Genomic DNA, 14147 nt, shown 5'->3' with positions numbered 1-14147 from the left:
TTGCCACCGGTCGCGTCTTTGCTTGGTCAAATATTCACACACCCGGAAACGAGTTGTACCCTGAGGGAAAAAAAAGATCAGTCAACTCAAAGAAATAGCGGATAGAAATGAAGTGCTTACAAAGAAATGTCCAAAATTCGATCAATATTAGTTTAACTCGTCGACGTGAATTTTTCTTCTCGACGAAATCATTCTTTCGAACAGTATTACATTTCTTTCGGTCAACTAATCTTTCGTTCTCAGGGTAAGCACTTAAAACAGTGCTCGGAACGCAATGTACACAAGTCGCGGGATGATTGTATTAATTTAATTAAAACCGATTCACTGGAGTTGCGCAAATATCCAAGTGCACGGCATTGAGCTCTCGCTCGGACGGAGTTGTTGCATCTATTTCGGAACCAGCTTCACTTTTGGATCGACACCCAAAATAGGGTAAGGTAGGAGAAATCGTCGAATTGTCCCATCACGGTATTTAATCGCACCGTTCTAAGGAATATTTTAATTGAACGTGTAACGCGATGCACTCGAGACAGTAGTTAAAAAACGAAAAGAGACGATGCAACAACTCCGCTTTCAGCTGGTGTATAGCTTAATCATTGTCACTCAAGATCATTTGTCATGCGTATTAATATTATTCCTCGTTAAACGCGGTAATAAGTAAACCTTTCCATAATCCGCTTAATCCGTGTTTCCCTTGAAGTGAGCGGAACTTAAGTAGATTATCCCCCCCCATCCACGTGGACTTAATATTTATATAAATTTATATATTTTTATATTTCTATTTATAATATGTATACCGTACTTATCGTTCAATGATTTTTAATCTCCTCGGTATGGCTCAAACGATTGGGTACTTTAGTAGTAACGAGCGTCAACTTCGATATTAAGATGGCGTCGGGGTCAATTTCGATTATAACATCTGGATATATCCTTTGACATTTTTTAACTCGGTCCACGAGCGTTCAGGCGAATTTATTACATTTATATATATCACGGCTCTTGAACATTCTGTATATTTACATGTTGACATTGGCATCGTTATCCAATTGTTGGTATGCGTTCCATGATTCCGTTTCCAACGTTTCCCCTTCTCGCGAGATTATACTGAAATTTCGTATCTTGGGTATTTGGAAATTTGAAAATTTGCTTCGATAGCGCGATACGATTTGCGGTAATTGTTCACTTTGGTCTGCTTCGGTTATCCTAGCGTGTCGTCATACAAAGAGCGTCGATGTTTGGAAAAAATTAACGATTCCGTCGTTTCTCATAAGCATCGACATTGTGAAACAATTCCCGTTTTATCGTATGTTTAAAGAGACGATAAGGAATGCAGAATCGGGTCGGGATTGAACCTCGAATAGCCTATTTACAGTAACAAATTCGTTGGGGATTACACTCCGCATAACGTACCCTTCTTTTTCATACAAGGTATTACCATACCGGATGTTATTGCTAGTCACAAAATTCGATGAAAGACTAATTCCTAGGTTTATGTAATAGCTTCTCTTTATTGTTCGAGATTTAATTTCAATTTTAATTAGCTGAAAGAACTAAAGTCCCGCAGAGGATACGACGCCTTTATCGAGTTGCGAAGTAAGCGTTCGTTTCCCAAGATCATTCTTTTGTGATCGAGAACGAAGAGAAAAAATATTCTTTTGGTAAAATTCAAGGAAATAATTATTCGGTTGAATAGCATTTTTTTTTTTCTCCGTGTAGCAAAAACATTGCGATTGATTTCATTGCTTTTTTTGACGACGTACTTGCTTAGGAGGAAGTGGTCGATACTTTGTCTATTGTCTCAAAAAATTGATTGTGCCTGCGTACGTTCGATTTTGAGTTCTGCGGATGCAATCGATTCCGTGTATGGTTCCCACGTGTAAATTATCCTCCATCCTTAATTAATTGAACCGTAATTTATTGACCGTTATTAAAATATAAATTAGGGTTAAGCAAAGAGAGTACTTTTCTGAGGAGCATACCTTTTGCGTGACGATCACTCGAGGATAAAGACAATCGGGAAAGTTAATTTCAACTGGTCCAACGATACTTGACATATATAACATACGGAGAATTGGAAGACAATTTCATCCAAAGTTAACAACACTCGCGTATGAATTTCCTCGTGGCGAATTTAGCAGGCGGTGGAGTGCTACGAAAATCATTTCGACAGAGAACAATTACGCGAAATCAGCGGGATATATCTTTTCGAAAATGAAGGCAAACTTCTTTACATATACATATGCGTTCTCGGGAGGATATCCTTCTCAGTGTTTGGTATTGCTTTTATGTATATATAACAAGGCACTTTTTTATTTTTAAGAAAAACTCATTGCGCAATTAATGCCGACTCGAATTATTTTCTGTCTCGTATCGTAAGGGCAGTTAATTGAAATCAGAGGATGCTTCTCAGAAAACGTTCCCTTCCCGTGACTCCAGAAGCAGGATTAACTCGTAGAGATTAACTTCATACAGATTTCTATAAATGTTAGAAAATATAGTAACCCGTTTCTAGATTTCCTAGTTGAGAAGAAAAATAATGAATTCAATTAGATCTTTCTCTCGGTGCCGGCCAAATAAGGAGAAACGGTGGAAGCAAAACACTCCCGTAGGAAAAAAGATGGCGGAAGAGAAACCGAAGGGAAAAGCGCGTCTCGCGGACGAAGTTAGTTTCCGTTAGGGTAGGTCAGGATCGGTCGGTTTCGCGGGTCCAGGAAATCGAGTCTCCGACGACATTCGCCCGTGACAATGCCAGTGATGCACCTTTGCTCGGATCTAGAGGCGAGAATCGAGAATCGAAAGGAAAAGCTGAGAATCGAGGTCGGTCGATAGTCCGGGGTTACGTAAAGTTTCTCATCTCGGAAGTCGAATCGATTTCGACTCGACTCGGCCGGACTCTACTTAGTTACACCTCCTTGTAGTCTATAACCTAAAACTCTAGAAACCTAAAAAAGAACCGTCTAGCAGAGTAGTATGTATAGTTTACCATAGTTTTTCTTTAGTAGTAATATAGTAGTAGTAGTAAATTTAATCGTTATAGAACATTTCTCGTTCGATTAGCTAGGCTGGTACTCGATACGTCGTATTTCGTATTTCGTTTCTTTACTACGTCAGCGAGGCGAGAGATTCAAGTATCGTATTAAAAGCGTGTAACGTAAACCACCGTTGTTTATTAATCTTTTCTTCTAAACATCGTGTCATTTAAGCTTACCGCCTTTCTCGTTTGCCCTAGTCTGAAAGGTGGACGTCCCGGATAAGACTCACTTCTAGGCTTAGTTACTCGAATTGCATCTGCTTCTGTACTTGTTATTTTTTTTTTTTTCATTTTTGTTTTTATCTTTACGCAACGTCAGGCTTTGTCGATAGCGTACGGCGAATGATAGGGAGATTGGATTCGTTTCTCGATTTTATCCTACCTCCGTTCGTCGGCCCCTTTTTAAGGCGGCTTAGACGAATTTCGGTAGCTCGACCGTTGAATGAAATATCATCACAAAGGGTCCTCCCCAGGGTTGGGGTAGGTTTCCATTTATAAACGGAAAATAAATCTAGGTAAAAATTCGACGTTAAACGGCGTTAAATCGAAAGAATCTTGTACGCGCTTAGACGTGCGCTAAAGGACGTTTGTATCCTCACGGATACATATATCTTGTTGGAAACGCAATTTATTGCTCTTCTACGTTAAACCATTTACTTGGTACACGTGAAAATAAACCCTGGAGAAACGCGAAATTACCCCAACCCTGGTCCTCCATTTTCCCGCTTCCGGTGCCAAATTCGCGACTGCCGCGAATTGAAAAAAAAAAAAAAAAGTCCGTCGCCCCACTCGTTTGAAAAATTTCACTTTTCGAGAAATTGCCCCGGTGAAAATGGAAGACACAAGACGATTTACTTAACTTCATTCAATCGCCGTTCGCGGTTACATCTCTCGTCGTGAAAATCTCAAATGAACTAACGTATGTGTTAGGTTTGTTGCGTGTTCGCGCACACGCGACTTACTCCGTACTTCTGGTGTAGCTGAGCACTATCACGGCTCCCCTATGTTACTTAATTTTGTCGGAAAGTGACTTCTTTACGCGTATGCTTCAACGTTTTTTTCATCTTGCGTGCGTTCTCTCGTGTATATGTATGTATATGCATATACACCTAGTACCTTTAAAGCCGAATTCTCGTTAATAATATTAGCTATGACCCTTTAGAGCGATCGTCTTCGATAAATGAACTACAAGAATAATCATAATAATCATAATGATAGTGGTAATACCGATAATTCATTAAATTTCCTTTTATATATGCAAGTCCCCTAGTAGTCTAGCCTAACTAAAGCTACGATGCAGGTTACACCTAGGGCTCGCTAAAATATACCTAGGAATTCGAAACGGGACATTTTTTGCCAGACTTGTCATTTAACGTAGCTCGGGGCTGTGCGGATGGCGATTCTTCGATTTCGAGTTTTTTTTTGGAGAACCCTTGGAAGGAGACCCTCCTTGGAAAAGGCGCGATTAAGGGGCATCTAGTTACTTTCGGAGTTTTCCCCCAGCTTCCTTCCTCCTCGCCCGGTCTATTCCCAATCCCGAACGATTCCCTCTAGCGAGGAACTTCTTCTTCCTCTTCCTCTTGGACCACCTTAACCCATTCCCAACCGGGGAATTTGAGAGAAGGTGGCGATCGCGGGTTTCGCAAAACCGATCAATGTACTTCCGGTCGGCAAAGTGTTAGGGTTGCCACCAAATACTAGAGACGCTTCTACGGGGTCGCCGACGACGGTAATACTCTTCTAGAAACATCGAATCCATCGGAACGAGACGGTTTTCAAACGTTCCCGGTCGGCATCGTTAAGGGGATGTGAAAGTCTCGTTTATGAAACTTTTTCCCGAACTGGATATACCGAATGGTCTCGAACTCCGGAGTGCAAACATGGAGGCTGTAAGGAAGATCCTGCCATTCCCGAGAGTTCAATTTTCTTTCAATTTGTTTATAGGCATTTTATAAATGTTGTATAAACACTGAAATTTCCCGGGAGGTCAGGGCCTTCCTCGTGGCCTTCGCGTTCACGTCGAGAATTTGGGGACGATTCGGTGGTCCGATTTCGGAGGAAAGTGTCACCGTCGCATGCCCTTAACCAAGCTCTCGTTTTGGGACAGGGTCGTCTCGTGTCCACCAATGAGATGTAATTCTCAGGCATGGGGGGGGCAGTCATGGGCTGCGCAATTAGGAGAAAGCGTAGGGTACGCGGATAGTATCGTAGACGGTAGTGTAGCATAGTAGATAGAGTATAGTTAAGAGTAGATACTAGCTGGTACGTCGTTGGGACCGGCGGGAAGGAGTCGTCGGCGCGTGGCGCCTTGCCCGGGTACGGTCGAGGAGGCAACGGAAGGTGGGACAAGGTATTCATGGGGATGGGATCGATAATTATCCTCGAAATCGTCTCCGAGAGGTCCTAGAGGACCTTCCACGGGGTCCTTTCTCCGAGCGACGCCCTTAGCGTCGCTCCGGTATCCTTAACTCCGATATATACATATAAATATATATATATATATATATATACATAAAGGACACGCGCATACGGCGGTCGCACGGTGATGCGTGAGCTGCGTACACATGCGGACGTATGTCGAAGACGCGTCTATCTCGTAAAAACGACTCGTTTAAAAAATCTCACCGCCGCGAAGCGCTGTAGTCTTTTTTTTTTTTACCTCTTTCTTCCCCCCATCCCCCCCGCTTTTCCGCCGTAAATGTATTACTTCGCTTACTTAATCGATTAATTATCGGTAGTAATTAATTAGTATTATCTGGTATGATCCCCACGGCCTGCCGGGGCTCCCTATTATCAGGGGGAGAACGGCGCTGCGGAGATACGATTGAACACTGGAGTCGGTGGTGTGGCGTGCGAGTAATGGAAAACTCGTAGGTCCCTTCGTGGCTGCGAATCCTGGAGAGCCCTTTCCCTCTTTTCCTCTTCTTCGCGCCCGCCCTTTCCTAACGGCCTTCTTACTCTCGTTATCTCACCTCTTTTATCGACTGCCCCTTTCCCTTCCGACCGTGTTCCGAGGTCTCCGTATCCTAGGGCTCCGATGTCGAACGCAGGGCGGCACCGCACCTCGGGGGCCTACGCGAGGTAACGTAGGGATCTGCTCCTTTTCCACCATTTGCCCAACACCGGCCACCACGTTGCCACCGTCTCCTTCACTGCAAAAGCGCGGTGCTTCGTTAGTTATTTGGCTACTCGAAATCTTTCCAACTTTCCCCCGAATTGGGCGAAGCGAGTCGTTTGAAACTTCGGCACGTTTGATCTTTGCCTTGCCGATAGGTCGGGGCAAACGGAGATCGCGACTTTAATCCCGGTACTCGAACCCTCGAAGCATACTTGTAAGTACCTAGTAGTCAAACGTCAGTCTCAATGCTCATGCAGGCTGGGTTGATGTTATTGTTGTGGCGAGGGTTACAGTTAGGTTTCTTGGTAACTTCGGGATGAGTTAACAAGATACCTTCCTCCAGCTCCACTATATCTGACTCCGACTCCGACATCGAGCTCTTCTTCATGTGTTGACCTAGGGCAGAAGAGAGGACTCCGATAAGAAGGCCCGAGGAGAGCGAGACCCTCGCTTATTCTTCTCTCGGATCACTTTTCGGGATCTCGAGTCTCGGGGAGGACCAACCTAAAGTCCCGGGGAGGTACGGACAGCTGGTCACGTGGTTGAAGTTCTGGGACTGCATCTCCTCCTGGTCAGTCTCTCGGTGATAGAAGTAGTTGAAGTTGGACACTATTACCGGTACCGGGAGGGCGATCGTCAGGACCCCGGCGATCGCGCAGAGCGATCCGACGATCTTCCCCCAGACTCCGACAGGCCTGGAACAAGATGACGACCCGGTGAAGTCCAGGGTGGCCGCCGACGCGACGGGGAGATATCTGCTTTTGTGCGAGGTGTCGTGTCTATTTGGTGTGCCGTGTCGAGTGTAGGCTCTACTTACGGGAGGGCTCGTTCGAGCAATCTGACCGGTGCTCGGCTAGTTCGAGTGCTCTCTAAGTCTAGACTAGGCTAGAGACTAGGCTAGAAACTAAGCTAGAGTCGGACTCGCTAAGCAGGCTCAATATGCTCGTCTCTATCTATCCCATGATCTGCTTACGTTGAGCTCTGGCCAGAGGCAAGTGTTTTCCCAATACCGGAAACTTTACTTCTCGTTGCTTCTCGACAACGACTCGGCATTTTTTCTTATCGAAAGCTACCGACGCGTTATCGGGGACCTTCGAGGCGACACGAGAAGGGTTATTCCGTAATGAAATTGAAGAAAAATGCCGGAGCATTCTGTCGAATCTCGAGTAGGATTTGTTGGAACAAGGAAACTCTGCCTCTAACCGTGGATTACTGCAAATGCAATGAGTTAATCCTGTGTGTGCGTGTGTGTGTGGATAATCGGCGGACCGTCTACCTCGCGTAGGCAAGCTACTATACGGTGATTTTCGCATGTGTCGTCGATTGCACGAGAGATTTCGTCTCGGTACGATCGACCGATGTACCTAATGGTATGTAGCAGAAAGAAAACCAATGTGGTACCGATGGTAATAATAAAAGTAGCGAGAAATACTCCTGTAGGTGTGTTAAAGGGTGACTGAGCCTTTGTGATGCATGGTCGTTTACCTAAATCACTCTGTTAGTAGACATCGTGTTTTAAGATGTGATGCCGATACGGTGTTCGATTGCATGCCGATCTCTTTGACGATTTTTTAAGCATTCCGGTTATCGAACTCGAAGTCGCATGCACCGAACGGTTAGACAAGTCTCCTTGATTTTTTTTGGAAATACCTGTCTCCCTTTTGTGGGAGAGAAAAGATCCCGTCGAACCGTGGCTCTCGGAAGAACGTTTAGGTTGAAGTGAAAAAATATTCCTCTAAGTACCTACGTTGCCGACATTCGTACGTGTATTGGCAGCTGTGTCGAATTATATTGGGCACTGTACAATGGCGGACATGAATGCCTCCCCTGCAGATACGGCATCGCCTGTGCAGGATGAGAGGGCATCGATGTCTCTCAGTGTACAATGGCGGACATGAATGCCTCCCCTGCAGATACGGCATCGCCTGTGCAGGATGGGAGGGCATTGATGTCTCCCAGTGTACCTAATGACATACTCCGTATATCGTTTCCGGACAATGATTACAAAGGAATCGAACTAAAACTCCAGAAATCACCTGGAGTCGTGGTTTCTGACGCCCTAATTGACTGCGGAGTGCCATCCTGCCCCGGCTGCGATTTCAGGGCCAATTAAATTCTCATTTTTTTCGAAAGTGCAAATTTTGAAAGTGTCAGCATAATCCTTAGGTGCTCACGAGTCACGTGTCAAAGTTTCCGATACTCTTATATATAAAAGTGTCTTAATCGAATGATTTAAGGGGGGAGTTTTCATTTCATCTTGACCCCATGGTAGCGAAAATAATGTTACACTCGCGAAACATTGACACATGATCATACTTTGTCATGGCTATGAACCATATTTCGTTTACAACGAGAGGTTGCATGGCTCGAGTCGTAGGCGCGCGTAAAAGCTATAGTGACACGAGCCGTTTTACATTTTACTGGGTGTTGCAACGTGTACAGAGCAGATACGTATGATGGTATTTCCTTCGAGAGATTTAATAAGAAAAGTGGGAGCAAAGCGAGCCTCGGTTCACTCTAGAGCGACTCCGTGTTCGTGGCGGCCATCATTAATTTTGGTCAATGGTTTACCGATGGTCTCTAAGGTGAAGTGAAACGCCTCGAAAAATGTGAAATTTCAATCTTTGCCGACGTTCGTTCTTAATTTTAGTCTTGGACAGAGTAGAGTGTAGAGTGCCGACTCGGGCAAAGAGTCGACTTATCTTTGGATATCGATGCTTTCGACCGACCACTTCCGAAGAGAGAGATATTAGAAAAGCGTTAGGTCAGGTCGCGGAATCCTCCATCGCGGTGCTGCCAGACGCGTGAATCGTACTTACTCGTCAGAATAAATACCCAAAAATGCTTTGCGCTCTTTTTTTGAGAAAATAAGTACGAGGATAAAATCCCCAGTCTGGCAATACCGGTCTTTCGGATCTGGCTCGGTCCAGCCGACCGAACGCGAGGGTTCGAAAGTACGTTTCGAAACGGAAGGAAGCGACCCCTTGTCGGTGGTCGCGATGGTGGTCGTGGTCGGGGATGGTATCCCGGGGGAAAAGGGACGCCGGAGCCCGTCGAAGGGAAGAATGGGGTCCAGTGCTTCTTCTGGCACCGAGCATAACGCGAGGATGGAGCGATTCATCGTGAGAGAGTGAGCGATCGTGGCTTCTGGCGTTACCGGTGTACCTGGCGGTGATGTGAGTGGTACGATATCGAGGTGATAAAATAGATAAGAGAGAGCTAGAGAGAGGGGCGCGGGAGGGGCGGCGGAGGAGCGAAGGAGAGGGAGCGACCGCGACTCGAGGGGGGAGAGAGAGAAAGAGAAAGAGAGAGAGAAAGAGAGACTCTTGGGTCCGGGGGAGTGGAGAGAGTTGTTAACCAATCGTTCAGTAAACCATGTACAAACGGAAAATCAAGAGGAGCATACTGTGGAGCATTAACTAAAATGTTAATGAAAGTGAGTACATCATACGTCATGTCACCATAGCCCACGGTCGTCATCGTGACTACGGCCCACCAGAATGCGTCCGGAATGGACTTGAAGAACGAATTCTCGGAGCCGGCCTCCGCGAAGTATACCGCCGAGGAGAATAACACCACACCTGCAAGACAAGGGAGAAAACGGGTCTCAGAGAGATCAAGTCGTTGAGTGTACCTCATGTCCCCGTAGCCCACGGTCGTCATCGTGACCACCGCCCACCAGAACGCGTCCGGTATCGATTTGAAGAGGCTTTCCTGAGATCCGACCTCCGCGAAGTATACCACCGAGCTGAACAGGATCACGCCTGAAACACGGCTCTTTCATACTTCCCGCGAACGTCGACCGATCGAGAGCGAACGGCCCACCGATCTCTGTGCCAGTTTCTTTCAATTACGGACGCGCAATCGCGTTACACATTTCGTTTCGAAATTCAAAGGCTTATGCGAACCCAGCGACTTGGCGAATCGGTTGTCCGGATGGCACAGGGATCGGTGGATCATCCCCGGCAAGCACCGTGGATTTCGCCTCGATTCGACTCCTTCGAGTCCTTTCTTCCGACGCCCTCCTGGAGTGCCGGAAACGATACTCCGGGAGGACCGGAAGAGACTCTGTCTAGACTTTACTTAGAAACTGGGCAGAGTTCCACGCCAAATACGTACACGAGGTGCCACGGAAAGAGCGCACGATTTGATATAAAATATTTCGTTTCTCTCTTTCTTGCGATTCTTTGCACGGTTGCAACTTTGGAATATCGATTTCTATCGGGAATTTAAGTCTTGCACTCTTCATTGGACACCTTATGTAAGTACGTTTGAAAGTCTTGTAAGACGCGAAACGTTCACCTAGGATCTTTGTCCGCGAAATTTGGTAGGAAACGTTTCTTTTCTTGAATCTCTATCCTCTCGGTGAGGTCTAATTAAAATCTACTAACGACTACTCGCTCGGCGCTATACCGACTGATCGTTAGTCTCGTTTCACATGTGACGTCCTTGTATCGAATCGTGTACGCGAGATCATTGATACGTTGCTTGTATCGCGATCGCGGACGTTTGGACGGTTTTATTCGCCGCTTTGTGAAACCAGGCTACGGTCGATCGGATTGCCCTACAAGGTACAAGATATTTTTTCGGCAGGAACGGCTTACTTTAAATCTACTTTATAGAGCTTTACTGGTGGAGAACGTACGCGAAGCCGCGGCGCTTCATCAGGACCTGTCCTGATGTCAAATTCAAGGTGCAGCGTCCTTCGTAAGTGCTCCACCGATACATGAGAGTTTTACAGGTCGGTCGAACTATAAGTAAATGCTCTTCTAGAACTGCCTCGGTAAGCGGAAAAGGCAACTAATGGCGCTCGTCGTTTCTCACTTTGCTAGAAATCTTCCTTTAGCGTAGATTAACGAGGGGGTCAAGCCCAGAGAGGCGGCACTATAGTCCAGAAGCTACGTCCCCGGTTACATTTCCACTTGGCAAGGGTTTAGTGCCGGTGGGCCGTTAATCGAGATGGAAGTTAAGATGCTACGCGGTACAAAGGACAAGTTTACCGAATTAACGCAACTCTACGAGTTATCGAGCACTCGGCACATCGAAGTTGGTGGTACTCTTCGGTACTCCTCCCGAGCGTGGCAATTAGGCGCAATTAGACGTCGGCACTTCGAGATCGGACAGGGCCAACTCAGAGCTGGGTGGAACAGTCTCGAAATCTATTTCAAATAAAACTGGTGGTTTGTCATATTTTATCGAGAACTGGGGGAGAATTCGTCCATGTAAAAGTACAATTCAAATAAGAAATATTAAATTTAATCAGTGCTTAAGAAATGGTAGAAGTAACTTTCAGATTGGTTCTTTTCTTTTCTTTTCTGGTACTTTCAATTGGTATAATTACCCAGCTCTGCCAACTCGGATTGCTCGTTTTTTAATCATTGCAAGCGCACAATCTGTGTAGAGACTAATTACGCAAGGTACAAGATGCTTCTAATCGCTATGCTATCACCGAAGGCGACACCGGACCCGATAAACACAAAGTGGGGGGAAATGGAGTAGAACCGTTGACAGCGATCGTATAAACTCATGATCGTTTGATGTATCATGTAAAGGTGTATTTAACGTATAGAAGAAAAAAAAAAGAAACCGTACCCCGTTTCCACGTGCATAAAACGTGAATTCCCCTACTTTGCCTTCACCGGGGCCTCACTCGAGGGTGGTTTAGCTTATCCGTTACGGGAGGAAGGTCGGTTTTAGACCGTCTGCATCCGTCGAACTATCGCGAATCGGTCCGTGGAAGCATCAGCAAGACTTAAGCCGGGGACACACGGACGACGAAGATGACACCAGGTCGCCGATCGGAAGTGGCTGCGCGAGCGACAAGGTCGCGCGAATCTCCATGCCTGTTCGCTTGCGTCGTTGTCGCCGCGATTCGGTGTGTCGTCCAAGTCACCTGTGTGCCTCCAATTTTAAGGTGACTCCACACGAAGATCGTAACGCTCAGGCCAGTGACACACGGAAGACAATGACGAGGGACCCTAACGGGAATGGCTCCGCCGGCAACAAGCACGCATCGAATTATTCGCGTCCCTTTCATTCCTCTTTCATCCCACATTCGCAACCGTCCATTCTCTCCCAGAAGGTGTTCCCGTGTTCCTTTAAGGGGATGTGGAAGTGGCGTCAAAGAGGTGCCGCTTGCGAAACTGCCCTCCGAACTGGGTGTACCGAATGGTCCGAAAGGGAACCCGCGAGTGGTGCGTGAAATTTCAATTCTTTCCAAAGATTCGGGTCGTAAAGTTCGAACGATTCGGTAGACCGTGTTCGGGGGAAAGTTCCATGAAGGAGACTCCTTTGACGTTTCACGTCACCGTACGGATACACCACACGGATACACCCCCGCACAGGGGTAAATTCGAGGGTAGATTCGACATTGGCTTCGACGCATATTCGAAAACGCCTTTGCCGCCGCGACGAGCCACAAATCGTCAGAGTCAGCAGTGCGTCTCCAACTTTAAGGTGACTCCACAAGAGAAGACGAGGCCGTAGAAATAGTTGGTTAAGTTGGACTCACCGATGAAGAGGAAAAAGATGAGCAGGCCGAGCTCCCTCATGGAGGCCTTTAAAGTTCGCCCGAGGATTTGGAGGCCTTTACTGTGCCTGGACAGCTTAAATATTCGGAACACCCTGACCAGCCTGATGACCCTGAGTATCGCGAGGGACATTGCCTGATTGGTGCTCTTGTCCTGCGGGCTGACCGGAGCCTTTGGCAGGTTGAGCGTGTCCTCCTCTTCGGCCATCACCGTGGCTAACGTGATGAAATACGGAATGATCGCGATGATGTCGATGATGTTCATTACGTCACGGAAGAAGTTTAGCTTATTTGGGCAGGCGAGGAAGCGCACCGATAACTCGAATGTGAACCAGATGATACAAATAGTCTCTATTAGGAAGAACGGGTCCGTAATGTCCGGCACTTCGTCCTCTTCGATCTTCGTGCCGTTCGTCGTCGTGTTGAACACCTTGTAATGCTTGAACTCGGGCAGGGTCTCCAGGCAGAAGATCACGATGGACAGGAGGATCACGAACACGGAGATGATGGCGACCACCCGCGCCCCCTGCGAGCTCTCCGGGTATTCGAAAAGCAGCCAGACCTTCCTCTGCATTTCGTGGGACGGCAGTGGCTTCTCCTCCTCCTTGATGAAACCCTCGTCCTCCCTGTTCACCAGACACGGAAACGAGTCAGTCCCTGCTGCCGGCCCGTTTCCGCTTCCGTATCTCCTGCACGCGGGCATGCATTCGTCCTGCGGATCGGGCAAGATGGCCGAGCTCCGAAGGGCCTACCTGAACTTATTAGTCGCCAATTCCCCCAGCTCGTAGAATTTGATTTCTTCGGAAAAGACATCGAGAGGAACGTTGACGGGACGCCGAAGGCGACCGCCGCTCTGGTAATAATAAAGAATCGCATCGAAGGAGGGTCGGTTCCGGTCGAAGAAGTATTCGTTGCGCAGCGGATCAAAGTACCGAATTCGCCTCGCCGGATCGCCCAACAGCGTGTCCGGAAACTGGTTCAGGGTACGCAGCTGCGTCTCAAACCGTAAGCCGCTCACCTGTGGAACAAGAAAGCGGTCTCGGTACAGTCGGGAGCTCGGGGGATGCGGAAGTGGCATCCGAAGGCTCGATCCGGGTGAAATCAAAGTGGGAAGGAACGCATCGGCCGCTCGCTCGCGTTACGTCACCGTCCTAGAGCGGGATTAGCCCAAGACATCATTTGGCAGGTGTCCAAGTTCGCCTTGGAAGCAGGAACGGTGAACCAAGGTTGTATCGCACGAGGGGACCGTCCGCCCTCGTGGTCGGCGGGACCGCATTGCGCCAATTGCGAACTCTTCCCGATACGAATGCGAAGCGAGCCCCCGCGGGATAACGATAGCGACCTCGCGTCAACACCCGCGGCCTCGACTTCGGCAACGGAAACGAAGGATTCCGTTCCGTTCGCGATGCGGACGAGCACTCGCGTGCCGAAATATTAAGCGTCCCGAGAAAGTGGGCCAGGAGCGACAA

At 47.4% G+C, this 14147-nt stretch overlaps 1 protein-coding gene across 1 annotated transcript in view; it reads right to left on the bottom strand.

The window, feature by feature from the left end:
* Positions 1-5731: 5731 nt before the first annotated feature.
* Positions 5732-14147, bottom strand: part of LOC105703514 (potassium voltage-gated channel protein Shaker) — a 44195-nt gene continuing 35779 nt past the window's right edge. The window contains exons 3-8 of the mRNA XM_012431964.1: positions 13431-13696; positions 12661-13304; positions 9601-9730; positions 6654-6844; positions 6372-6545; positions 5732-6183 (exon numbers count right to left, since the gene is read on the bottom strand). Of these exons, the coding sequence (XP_012287387.1) occupies positions 6379-6545; positions 6654-6844; positions 9601-9730; positions 12661-13304; positions 13431-13696 (1398 nt within the window). The 3' untranslated portion in view covers positions 5732-6183; positions 6372-6378. The remainder of the gene's footprint in view (positions 6184-6371; positions 6546-6653; positions 6845-9600; positions 9731-12660; positions 13305-13430; positions 13697-14147) is intronic.

The sequence above is a fragment of the Orussus abietinus genome, unplaced genomic scaffold, assembly GCF_000612105.2.
Source record: "Orussus abietinus isolate OABI.00-Male unplaced genomic scaffold, Oabi_2.0 scaffold78, whole genome shotgun sequence".
Taxonomy (NCBI): Eukaryota; Metazoa; Arthropoda; class Insecta; order Hymenoptera; family Orussidae; genus Orussus; species Orussus abietinus.
The sequence above is the reverse complement of the archived record's forward strand: the minus strand, read 5'-3'. Positions and strand labels throughout refer to the sequence as shown.